The following is a 13,389-nucleotide window of genomic DNA, read 5'->3' as shown; positions in this document are numbered from 1 at the left end:
TAAAGTCTCTTTGTGTTTAATCCACACTGAGCACGCTGAGAGAGCACTTTTAGGTTTAGCTCTTTAGATCTGTCCCTTTTGTCTCCTCCCTTCCTCCCTCCCTCCCTTCTTTCTTTCAGTCCTTCTAACAATGCAAACCTCGCTCCCAGACTCCGCTCTCGTATACAACTACCTACCACATATCCACTTGGATGTCTCATCGCGTCCAAAACGGAATTGCACACCCCCTCAGGAAATCCTGTGAGCTCTACCCTCAAAATATATCCAGGATCTGCTTATTTATTGATTACGTCTGTGGTTGCGCTGCTCCGTTTGATAACGTCAGCGTGGCGAGGCTATTATTAAATACGGTCCCCCGCTATTCAAACACGAACCTCAGTGTTGCCGTGAAGGTATTTTGTAGATGTGACTGAAGTCAATACTTGGTTGACTTTAAGTACGATGACCCTAGACAATCTGGGTGGGCCTGACTCAGTGAGTTGGAAGAGTTTACAGAACAGAGCTGACACTTTCCTCCCCTAGACTCAGTTCCTTTTGTGGCAACACACAAGGACAAATTCACTTCACGTTATGATCTTCGAAACAAAAGTTCACAAAAGAAGAGTCTTAGTAAAACTAACGAGGCAATTATTACATGGCAAGAACTGATCGAATACATAGTGACCTAGTGAAGACTCCTGCCACTCCAATGAGGTAAATGCTAGGGTTAAGCCTCATTTTACAGAGAGGAAAGCCAAGGCCCAGAGAGATGAAGTGACCTGTCCAAGGTTATAGAACAAGTAAGTGGGCGATTTTGAACCCAGACGCTCTGGCTCCAGAGTGAAGCAGTTTCCGCTATCCTGTGATGTGTCTCCACAACCTCGGAAAAGACACACCTGAAGCAAAGGTTCCTAGGAGCAAGAATTACCTAACCACGTACAACGTATTCTGATATTTTCCTATTCTGTTTTGTTTAATGCTGGTCGCAACCCACTAAGTATTTTTCTGGACCCACTAATAGGTCAGGACCCACAGTTTGGAAAGCATGCCTTAGAACACTTTCCTAATTCACCCTCATCCCAGGTGCCTTGCCCTTTGACCTCCTGCACCCTGTCTCAACACACCGCCACCTACAGAACTTCACACACCTCACCTCTGCCCCTGATGCCTGGACCCTGTCGCCTTTTAGGGAACACGGTGAGACCTCGTATAAACCCAGCCCTGGTAAATGTCAGCTTGCCACCCATTCTGCACCTGCTCCTGCTCAGAAAAATATGGCCAGGAAAAACAAAACAAAACAAAACGCACAGCCACGGGCACTCATGTCACTTTGATTTCACACCCAATGATTGGTTCTATGTGTCTACCTTTCCCTGGCTAGTTCACGCTTCCTCCTCTCTCTCTCCCCTAACCTCGGCACCTCCCTCTCACCCCTGACTCCGCTTCCTACTCTACTGAGACAACATAAGGAACCAGAAGAGAATGGTCATGTGTTCTTGACACCACATCTCACCCCCTGCCTGGCTCCATGCCCATATGCTCCCTCCCGCCATTCACCGTGGCCGAACAGTCCATGCCCCTTAGACCACCTTCCACTTGGGCGCCGGATCCCACTCGCCGTGCCTGCTCGAGGACATTGCTCCGGCAATTGTCCTCTCCCTCCTCTGCAGCATCCATTTCCCCCCTTCTAGATCATTCCCACTGGCACACAACGCGCCGTTACATCTCCCATGTGAAATACACTTCTCGAGATCCCACATCCCCTTCAGATACCATCCTATTCCTGTGCTACAAAGGATCACCTACACTGGCTCTGAGCCCTCTCTTGAACCCACCCAGTCAAGCTACTGCCCCCAACAAACCACCAAAGTGGCCCTTTTCAAGATTACTGGTGACTTCCACTTCGCTAGCCCCCGTGGTCAGTTCTGTCATCAGACTCGGCTTTCAGGCAGCATTTGGCATCGCTGACCCCTCTTGTGCCCTTCACGGCGGTGGACAGCCCTCAATTTCCTGGTGCTTCACTGACTGCTTCTCCCCAGCCTCTGTGGCTGGCCCTAGCCCTCTGCACGGAGTGCCTGAGCCTCAAGCCGTGGACTGCTTGTCTATCTACACTTGCTCCCTTGCTAATCTCTCCCAGTCTTAGAGACTTACATGTCATTTATCCACTGGCAACTCCTAAATTCCTATCTCAAGACTGAACCTCTCCCCTGGAGTTGAAGTTGAGACTCAAATATCCAACTGCCTACCTGACACTTGTATTTGGGTGACTACTCGGCCTCTCGAGTCTGGACAAACTCGAACTCTTGATCTTGCAGCCCTGCACATCTTTGCTTCTGACAGCTCCATCCTTCCCATTACTCCAGCCAAAGACACTAGAGTCATCCTTGACTTCTCTTTTTCTCTCATGTCCTATACCCAGTTCCATTTCACCTCGGGGACCATTTCACCTCACCTTGGGGACTGCCACCCTGGTTGGAGCCTGGTTGGAGTCCTTCCTCTGAGCAGGGCCCTGTCACGGTTCTCATCTCATGTAAGGGCCAAAGTCCTTACAGTGACCCACCAGATCCTGCACTATCAGACTCCACCATGCTCACCTCCTGGCTCTCTCCATCCCCACTGGCCTCCTAGATGCTCTGGGAACGAAACAGGCACAGTGCTGCTCTTGGCTGAACTTGCTCCCTAACTTGCTTCACCTCTCTACTCAAATGTCACCTTCTTAGGGAGGTCTCCCCTAACCACTTATTTTTAAAATTGCACACACACACACACACACACCCATACTGTCCAACCCCTTTTCCTACTTCCATTTCCTTCATAATTCTTACCACCTTCTCACATATATCTTATTTATTTCGCTAATCGTCTGATTCCTCTAAGTAAAAAGTGAGCTCCATGAAGGAATAGATTTTTGTCTTCTGTATTAACTGCACCTGGAATTGAGTAAGAGCCCAATAAACATTTGTCGACTACATGAAGCACCGCTGGTTGAATGACCTTGAGCATTCCTGCAAGATTCTAAACTCGGCCCGACTTAACTCCATCGTCCTGCCTCCCAGCTCACCCAACCCGTGCTCTAGATTCACTTCTGCCTCTTCGCATTTGCTTAAAGTCATGCCTGCGCCAGGATCACCCTCCGCACTCAAGAGGCTCTCACTCAGATGTCCCTCTCCGCGCCTCGTGACGAAAATGTGCACCGATAGCCCCCAGGCATGGTTGGAAGGCTGATGGGTTGCCATGGTTACCGCAACCGCCAGGGGAGGAATATCCCCAGGTGCCCCGCCCCTACGGGTAAAAGGTGGTTAGCAGATCCGGAGCAGCCCCGTGCAAGGACAGGTATAAGGGGGCGACAACCCAGTTTTCTTCCACGCCCCCACCCCGCCCACGCAATTGTCATGGAAACGAAGCGCTTCCCTCCAGCGCCACCTCCCTCCCGTGTCTGCAAGAGCAAAAGACACAAATCGTTAGAGGGCTGGGCGGGCTGAAAGACTCTTCGAAAAGCGGTGGTGCCGCTCGGTCCCAGCGCTCTCTGCACCCCTCCTGCCTCTTCTAAGGAGCGCTACGCCTGCGCGAGGTACGAGTCCCGGGAAGCGCGGCTCGCGGGACGCGAGGGGTGCGCATGCGCGCGATCCAGTTGTGCGCGTGCGCCGTTATGGCATCTGGAGACCGCAGCCCGCTCGCGGAGCCCGAGGAGGGCGATTCTGCGCTTGCGCCATAGGAGGGGCGTGAAGCTCCGGCGGTAAGGGCGTAGGGGACCGAGTGGCCCTGGGTACGCCTGCGCCATGGCTCTCCCGGCGGCCGGAGGCGGGGTCCAGAGCGGGGGGAGGGAAAGAGGCGGGGGGGTAGGGAAGAGGCCGCAGAAGCCCGAGCCTTGACCGACGGGCAGGCGGGGGCTGCGGCGGCGCCGGTGAGTGACCCGCGGCCCGACTCGGTCCCCACCCTCCGCGACCCTCACTCTTCTAGGAGTCCCACATAGCCTCCGTTGGCCCCTCCTAATCTCAGACCCCCATTAACCCCAGAGCTCCCCTTAATTCCTGGCAATCCCCAGAGCCCCTACAATCCCCGCAGACCCTACCCTAATCCCTAACATTTTATCGTCCCAGCTACTTCAGTGTCCTGGGAGTCGCCAGCTCACCATTATTCCTCTACATCCCCTCCGAGGACCCCTTCTCATAACGAACGATCTTACAGACGTCCCATTGCCCAGAACCCCCAGGCGCTCCTCTGCCCAGATCCCCCCTTCTCCTTCTCTTTCAGCCCCCCTCTTCCATCACCCCCGTGCTTTTCGACCATCGAGACACCCCATTCTCCTTCCATTACCCGTTCTCCTATGTCCCCATTCTCCTCTAACTTCTGCAGACACCCCCTCTTCCGCTTTTCCTCATTTCCCTCCACCCGTTCAAACCCTCCCCCAATTTCCATCGACTCCTCGGCGTGGCACTTTGCGCCGCACAGGGCACGAGAGACGCGCTCAACGGGTGTCAGCTATAATTAGGCACTCCGACTGCCCCCCGCGGCCCGTCGTCCGGGACCGCCCTCAGCCCCCACCCCTGGCCCCCGGGGACCTAGGAGCCGGTGTCGCGGCGGCCGGGGTGGGGCGGGCGGCGCGGGGACGCCGATCCCCCGCCAGCGCCGTGCGCCCTGTGCCCGCAGCCCCGGCGCCCCCCATGCGCCAGGCGGCCGGACGGCGGCGTCGGGGGGCGCCATGGCCTCGGCGGCGGCGGGCGAAGCGGAAGAGACCACCCGGCTGCGCAAGCCGCGCTTCTCCTTCGAAGAGAACCAGATCCTGATCCGGGAGGTGCGCGCCCACTACCCGCAGCTCTATGGCGCGCAGAGCCGTCGGGTGAGCGTGGCCGAGCGGCGGCGTGTGTGGGACGGCATCGCCGCCAAGATCAACGGCATCACCAGCTGGAAGCGCACTGGCCAGGAGGTGCAGAAGCGCTGGAACGACTTCAAGCGCCGCACCAAGGAGAAGCTGGCCCGGGTGCCGCACTCCACGCAGGGCGCCGGACCTGCCGCCGAGGACGCCTTATCCGCCGAGGAGGAGACCATTTTTGCCATCCTCGGGCCGGGCGTGGCGGGGCCAGGAGCAGGTGCAGGGGCTGAGCAGACCCCCGCAGCCACCGCCTCACAGCCGCCTGCCCCAAGCGCCTGTGCCCAACGCTATGTGTTGTCCGAGGACCGCAGGGAAGACCGACGGGCAGGTGAGTTCCTTCACCATCACCTTAGCAAGAGTCACAGAGTGTGCTGTGTGCCAGGCACGGGTCCAAGTCCTTCATGTGGCTCATCAGAGTCTCACCACAACCCTGTGACGTGGATACTGTTTTTATCCCCATTTTAAACTTGGGGAAACTGAGGCTCAGAAAAGTGAAATGACTTGTGTCGGGCCCCACGGCTAGTGACTGTCAGAGTCAGGAAAGGAACCTGGATGTACACGGCCTGGCCCCAGAGTCCACACCTCACTCAGCGTTTCATTCAACGTCATGTTGGCTCGTGACTCTGGGGGCAGACGGGGCTCCAATCACAACTTTGCCAGTCGGCTGTATCAATTTTGGGTGAGTTACTGCAGGTCAGTTTCTGTATCTGTTAAATGGGGATAAAAAGTAGTCCCCACCTCAAAGGGTTACTGTGAAGATTAAATAAACTAATAGGCAGAAATTGCTTTGTACGTGGCCTCCTGAACTGAACATTCATTGTTGGCTTTTGGTATACTTGCCAATGCTGTGAGGTACAAACTATTTCACCATTTAATAAATCAGAGATTCGGAGGTTTGGTAACTTTCTCAAGGTCATGCCCCAAGTAGAGGAGGTATGAAGAGCTGGGTACGAGACTTCCCACTTAGTCTTGACTCTGGATTATTTCTTTTACAGCTATTCCCCAGGCATCTTCCTTGTGCTGGGCAATGTTGGGGACACAGTGGTGACTGAGACATCTTCAGCCCTGCTCTCCTGGGGCTTACAGTCCAGTGGGGGAACAGACCCATGCATAGACAATGATGACTCAGAGTGGGCAGGGCTGGGCTATAGGAGTCCAGGGGGGCACCTGATCCAGGCTGGGAGGTCAAGGGGGGCTTCCTGGAGGAGGAAACATTAGGGCTGAGATACACTGAAGATAGAGTTGAGAAAGTGTTCCTGGTAGACAGAACAGCATGCGCAGTGGCTTAAAGGCAAGAAAGCTTGGCCAGTTTAGGAATCTGAAGTTTCTCAGTTGGGGGTAGTGAGGGGGGAGTTGACAGACTGAAGAAAGGAAATTTTTTGAGATGAGGTTTGAGAGGTCGGCTTCGGGATCATGTGAGTAAGAGAGGTTTATTCACCCGCCCAAGGTCACACAGCAAGTAAATCGTAGAGTTGAAACTGGAATACAGGTTGTGTCCAACTCACAGTCCACTTAACTACTGGGCTGGATTGTCCGGCAATAACAACAATTGATATTGACTGAGAGTTAATGAGAATTAGATCACACATTCAGCTTGTAAGTGAAGGTCAGACTTTGGACTTTATCTTGAGGGCATTTGGGAGTCATGAAAATATCTTAAGCAGGAGAGAGACACAATCACCTGGGACCCTTGTTCTCAGTGTGAGTCAAACCTCAGTGTTTCTGTGAAACGGCTCCATTGAACCAGAGTAGTCGTGGCAAACTTATTTTTCAAAAGCTGTATAACCCCTTTATTCCTTCATTCAGCCAACAGATATTCATTGAGCACCTGTTCTGAGGCAGGCACTGTTGTAGACGCTGGGAATACTGTGTAGAAAAAGACAATTTCCCTTTCCTTATGGAGCTGACATTCTGGTTATGGGAGACAGACTACAAACAAGTAACTCAAAACACATCTTACGCAGGAGGGGATAAGAACTAAGAAAAACGTTAAGAGGATAGCGAGCAATGGAAGGAGGGCTGCCTAGACAGGGTAGTAAGGCAGGGCTTCAGCGAGGAGGTAAAATCTGAGCAGAGACCTGAATGGAGAGATTGAGCCGGGTGGATATCTGGAAATAAGCCCTCCAGCTAGCGTAAGCAAAGGCCCTGAGGCACGCATGTGCTTGAAGCCACCTTGATTAGAATCTCACGTAGAGATTACCCACCCTGTAAAACAAAAGAGAAACCGATCTGATTGAGGGACTGGAAAACAGAGCCTGGGGAGCCTGAGGTGTCTTCCTTGACAGTGGAGGGAGAGCTAAGGACCATTTCTTTCTGACCTAATGTTTGAAAGAACAATAGGAAAACAACATTGAGAATTTTCTGTGTGCCGGACACTGGCCTAAGCCCTGTGCCCTGGTGATCCAGTGACTCCCTGTAGTGGCTCCCAGGAGATGTTCTGTTATTGTGTCCCTTAGTCCCGTACTCTCACACATACCCATTTACAGCTGGGGAAACTGAGGCCCAAGGGTTGTAAATAAATATGACTTTCACTCCTGTGAGCCCTGCACGTGTGAAGGCTGGGCCACTTTTTGTTGCTCCTTTTACTTGGTAGACAAAAAGCCATATTTCCAAGTGGCTGCAATTCTCGTACCCCTTGTGAGTGAAACTCGCCACCCTGAGTGAGACCCACAGACCCTGCCCGAGGCTGGTTAAAAGCGCGGGCTCTGGAGCCTGCCTACGTTAAAATCCTTCTACCATTCGCCAGCTCTGTGATGCCTCTCTGGGCCTCAAGCCCCCTTCCCTGTAGGATGGGGTGATAATGATAGCACCCACCCCAGAGAATGGCTGAGAGGATTCTGAAAAAAATGTAGGAGAGCTTAGCTGCTTTGCCCAGGGCCTGGCCTGGAAAGTGTCCAGCGACTGGTTAACTGTGGTCATTGTCTGTCTCCCAGCGCAGGGAGTCTGGACCCCCAGCATTCAGGACTGGAGGTGGCCGGCTGATTTCAAAAGAAGTGCAAGGAGCTCTGACGTGACCTAGGAGCAGAGAGACAGGCTTCCCTGAGGAAGGAACAGTGGACAGCTCAGATGTTCAGTATCTGACAGGGGCGATGCCGGGGGTGGGGGCCGATCCCGGTGGAGGGAGCTGCCTGTACACTGGCCCCGAGGCGAGGATGAAGGATAAAAGTGGGCAGAGAGAGGCCGGACTGTCCTCTGTAGGTGCTGGGGAGCTGGGGGAGTGTTGCCACAAGGTCCTGCGGCCTGGCGGCCCAATCAGCGCTGACTCCCTGGAAGCCACAGTTCTCTTATCATTAAAGAAAAAAAAAATTGTGCTGGATGTTGTTGTAAGTGCTCGGTTAACAGCGGCGAGTAAAACAAAGCCCTGCCTGATGGAGCTGGCAACGCACAGAGAGCGATCCCATGCCACGGGGAGATAAGTGCGATAAAAAGAAATCGTGCAGGGTTAGGAGAGAAAAGGACAAGGTTAGAAGCTACTTTAGATGGAGGGGGATCAAGGAAGCCACCTTCGAGCAGAGGCCTGGGTTGGTGAAGGAGGGAGCCAGGCAAGTGTCTGAGGAAAGACCTTTCCAAGCCAAGGGGATGGCCAGTGCAAAGGCCCTGAGGCAGGCACGGGCTGATGTGTTTGAGGGCCAACAAGAAGGCCAAGGTGGTGGAGCCAGGTGAGCAAGATAAAGTGAGAGGGGAGGGAGATGAAGTCGGGGAGGCAGATGGTGCAGAACCTTGGGGTCCTTGAGGACTTTGCATTTTTTTCTGATGCGATAAGAGCCACAGGCAGGCTCTAGGCGGAGAAAGGCGACATCTGACTTGCATTTTTAAACCTCTTTATTGAGCTAGAATTCCCATACCGTTCAACCCGCCCATTTCAAGTCTACAGTTCGGTGGCTTTTAGCGTATTCAGAGTTGTGTAATCGTTGTTACCGTCAATTTCAGATCATTTTCATCACTCCAAGAAGAAGCCCCTTATGTCTTAGGCATCACTCTGCCCTCATCCCCCCAATTTCCGCCCAGCCCTGGGCAACCAACCACTACCTACTTTCTATCTCTGTAGATTTGCCTGTTTTGGACATTTCATATAAATGTTGACCGGCTTCTTTCCTGTAGCATAACTGACGTGTATTTTAGTTTGGACCCTTGAGGCCCTGGTAGAAAAACAAATTGTAAGGGGCAGGGGTGGAAGCAGGGAGCCCAGTGGGGAGGCAACTGCCATCGTCCAGGTAGGAGATGCTCGTTGGACCACTGTGGGGCCGTGGAGGTGGACAGAGAGGTTGGATGTTGAATTACTTTGGAGACAGAGCCGATGGTATTTGTACATGGATGGGGTCTTGGGAGAGAAAAAGAAAGTTTTTGGCCTGAGCCGCTGGAAGGATGGAGCCGACATCAGCCAAGATGGGGGCGGCTGAGGGAGGAGAAGGTTGGGGAGCACCAGGAGCTCAGCTCTGGGCAAGTGAGTTTGAGGTGTCATTAGATGATCAAGGGGCTCTGCTGAGTACACAGCTAGCTGGAGGGAGAGGTTCAGGCTGGGCCTAGAAATCTGGGAGCTGCTGCCTGGGGACTGTGTTCAAGTTCACAAGCATGAATGAGATAGATCCCAGGTGAGAGGAGACAGGATGCCCAGCAGGCTTGGGGTTGAACTGGCACAGACCAGAGCTAAGACTGAAATCCTGCCATCGCGGTAGGGGACAGACCCTACTCCCAGCCTCGAGAAGTCCCTGCTACTGCTCCAGCCACAGCACCTCTCTCCCAGGCCCCACAGATCTCCCCAGGGTCCAGCAGTGAGGCCCGAGAGGTGTAAGGGCAGCTGAGTATCCAGATGGTTCAGAGTCTTCTACAACATTGGCTTTGCCTGGCTCAGCTGGGGACCCCCAGGACCCTGTTTTCACTAAGGATGGCCTGGGCTACCAGGTTATCATTAAATATATTGATTCTCTTCTCCGGGTATGAAGGCTTCTGTTGCAAGGCATGGTCTGACTTAAGTTTTAAAAGGATGGCGCTGGGGCGGAGGCGGGCGGGAGGTGGACGAGGGAAATCGAGACAGCATTGCGGGGTCCCACTCACCTTTCTTACATCTCTCTGTCCACAGATACACCAGCCCACAGCAAGGGGGGCTCCAGCAGCCCGGAGCCCTGGGCCCGGCCCTCCTGCAACCCCCAGGAAGGGGGCTGCCCACCGCCCAAGGAGCGTGAGTCTTCGCCCCCGCCGGCCCTGCAGACCGTCCAGCTGCCCTGCCTGGCCTTGTCTCCACCACCCCCAGCCCCTCCACCTCCACCACCCCAGCAGGTCCAAGTGGCACCCTCGCCCCCCAGTCCCCTACCCCCTGCACTGCCTCCGCCCATGCCCCGCCTCAGACTCCTCTGGACTCCTGCGGCAGGAGACTCCAACGCCATCCGAGTTGGCACCCCGCTACAGGGACTGACCAAACTGAGCGAGGCCCCTCAGCCTTGCCCCTTCTGCCGGGAACCCCAGTCGACCCGCTGCCCCACCTCTGCCCCCACCCTGCCCCCACCTCAGGTCTGCCCTGCCCACCCCAAGGTGGAGATCACCCCAGAGCCCGTGTCTGTGGTGGCTGCTGTGGTGGATCGGGCTATGGTGGCAGCCAGGGGTGATCATCGCCCCAGGGAGTGAGGAGGGGCCCCCATCCCCAGCCCCACTTCCTCCCCATGACTCCCCCCCACACAAGAGGAGGAAAGGTTTTCCTACACGGAAGAGGCGGGGGCGGTGGAAATCTCCGTGAAGTCTGCCATGGGGTTCCAGCTTGTCTACTCGTCCGCCTGCACCTCCTCTCCCAGCTTCGCTCAGTGGAGGGGGGCCATGCACCTTCCCCACGCCAGCCGCACCCTGGCTCCCTGCTGCAGGGGCACGAGCACCCCATGCCCTCTACTAGTTAGTGCCTGATTCGTGGGGGGCCTTCTGGATGGGCCCCCCAGCCCTCTCTCCAGCACAGCGCTGTCTGCCTGGCTGCCTCCCTTAACCCTGACCTCTAAGCCATCAATTTTACGTTATTTATTATCACCCTCTGTGGGTTGCAGAGGGGACCTTGCAGGTCTGCACACAGCCCCTTCCCTAACCACTCCTGGTCTTGACTTGAAGAGAATCGACCTGTGGGGACTCCTTACCTCCCCAGCCCAGACTTTGGAGGGAGTTGGGGTTGCGAGTCAAATCAGAGTGTGGATGACTGTGAGGGTTCAGCCATCTGCACCCCGGGGGAGAGGGGGCGCGTTCTTGCCGGGGAGGTATCCGGGGGCCCTCTGCCTCCTGTCGCAGCCTCCGACCCCCAGAGCTCAACCCCTCCTTTCTCCTCAGTGGTGACAAGATATCAATAAACTTATTTTTAATACAATTACTCGGGGTTCTGGCTGAGACAGGCCTGGGATTCCAGCACCTACACCTGCTCCACCCCTCCAAGGGCAGGTGACACCCCCTCGTAGTTGGAGGCTGGTGGTTTTCTAGTCAATTTTTGTTCTTAAAGCCATCATGTCAGTGTTCAAATCTTATTCCTACTTACTCATCCTTCAGATACCACTGAAATGTCATCTCCAGGAAAACATCTTGGATTCCCTCCCCAGACTAGGATTCTTAGATTTTTTTTCTGTGTCTTGTGGTTCTTTTCCATAATGTCCCCAAATGAAGAAGTGCCTTTGTCTGTTTAAGGCATGTTTCCTCCATAGTTCACAAAGGCAGGAACTGGCTCGCTTACTCTCACACCTGCTGTAGAACCTGGAGCCAGATGGATGACCACCACCCCGGACTCAGACCTGGCTCCGCCCCTGGTGCTGCCCTACCCGGCTATGTGACCATGGGTCTCCGTTTTCCTCATCTGTAAAGTGGGCATCTTGGTAGTTTAAGAGTCTTATTTCCTGCAACTAGATTCTGTTTATCTTTCAGGTCTCGGCTCAAATATCACCTCCTCAGGAAAGCCTTTCCTGATACCCCCATCCCCACCCTCGCCAGCAGTTATTAAAAATGCAGTTAAATAATCATTTGAGTAAATTTAAGTCGAACGTCTGCCTCCATCACCAGCCTGAGGGCAAGGCCTGAGCCAATCTCAGTCTCTGCTGTGTCCTCAGCATCGCCCAACATTAAAGAGGGGTTGAATATTTGAAATAATTAAAAACAAAAACTTCCATTTATGGTGCTTCATTTCTGGGCAGGCACCAGGCTTAGCATTTACATGCATATTAACCTGAAGGTACCCAGTGGAAAGCAGAATCTAGGAGTCTCCATTTTTTTTCCTGGTAAGTTAAGGAACATGCCTTAAATTTGTCAGGGGTCAGCCTGTGGCTGGAACTCTTCACTCCCACTAGTGTTTACTAAAGAATGGCCCAAAGGTCATTTTCAGTGATAGACAGATGGCCTTTTTAATAGTTCCATGTAGTTTTAACTTATTTTCTAAAAATGTAGCTAGTAAATAAAACTCATGATTAGCACATCATGTAGCTTAGGATGAGGCAAAAGTAGGTAAGTTTTTTTCACAGGAGTCAATTTCTCCCCAAAAAGTTAACAACAGGTGGGTAACAAAATCAGGGGCTATGGTTGCTGTGGGGTGGGGGGGAAGTAAGCGGCCCCTGATTAGTTTGAAAAACACTAATAAATGCAACTCTTGACAAGATAAATATCAACATGGGCCAAGACTTAGCAGGGAAGAGGCTGATGTGGGTTAGAACTTGGAGACCCGTCTTCCCGCCCCAGCCCTCACACCTTCCGCTTAGCACTGACCGCGACGCGGGAAGTAAAAAACATGAGGGTCCCCAGAGCCTGCTTGGGCCTATTAGGTACTAAGCACCCAAGGCTGGAGAAAGGTGGTCTGGCGCCTGCTCTCCCCCAGAAACTACCCCCCTCAGCTCTTGCCATCTCCGGCCTCCTTCCCTTTCCCCAGACTAGGAAGGGGGAGGATCCCCTCAACTCCGTGCTCCAAAAACATGGAAAGAGACTCCATCAACTGACCGGCCTGGGGGGCCGGGAGTAGGACGGGCAGCGGGAACCGGGAAGGCCTCCCCCAACCACACAGCGGAAGTGCGTCAGTTTGTCCGCTCCGCAGAGTATTTTGGGAATTGTAGTGAGGTTAGGGGGCGGAGACACTGAGAGCGTAACCCTTTGGACACCAGAGCGCGCCCGCAGAGCTAGAACAGAGTTGCAGGGCGCTCGACTGCTCCCTTTAGCAGATGAGGCAACTGAGGCACACGCCTGGCCTAGGGGCCTTCAGTCCTCTCTTGTTCTCCAGCTATTGCTGGCCCGGGTCAGAGTTTTGATACTGAAAGCTCTGGGCGAGACGAAGTGCCAAGTGGACAACCCCACCGCCACCACCAAATTGCCGGCTTCCACCCGTAAACCATCCAATCAGGGCCCCTCCGCCCCGCCCCAGGAGCGGCTGCCTTCCTCACGGGTCATTGGCCTACCTTTGATGGGCGGGAAACTGCGCCTCAGAGAGGGCAAGACTTTTGCCGAAAGCTGCACAGCAAGTCGGAGCAGAAACTGGACGCCCGGAAGCCCGTCCGCTCCCTACCATTTGAATCCGTGGTAGCTCTGACCGTTCGTATCGC

General features: G+C 54.2%; 1 protein-coding gene across 1 annotated transcript; it reads left to right on the top strand.

The window, feature by feature from the left end:
- The first annotated feature begins 3,796 nt into the window (after window positions 1–3,796).
- MYPOP (Myb related transcription factor, partner of profilin) lies at window positions 3,797–11,189 on the top strand. The gene is given in 6 exon segments (XM_039866251.1): window positions 3,797–3,883; window positions 4,630–5,180; window positions 9,933–10,280; window positions 10,283–10,346; window positions 10,348–10,452; window positions 10,454–11,189. Coding segments are annotated over 5 exon segments (1,146 nt in total). The 5' UTR covers window positions 3,797–3,883; window positions 4,630–4,681; the 3' UTR covers window positions 10,584–11,189.
- The last annotated feature ends 2,200 nt before the right edge of the window (window positions 11,190–13,389 follow it).

Source organism: Pteropus medius, unplaced genomic scaffold (genome assembly GCF_902729225.1).
Source record: "Pteropus medius unplaced genomic scaffold, Ma_sr-lr_union100, whole genome shotgun sequence".
NCBI lineage: Eukaryota > Metazoa > Chordata > Mammalia > Chiroptera > Pteropodidae > Pteropus > Pteropus medius.
Note: the sequence above shows the minus strand (reverse complement) of the source record. Positions and strands in the feature narration are given on the sequence as shown.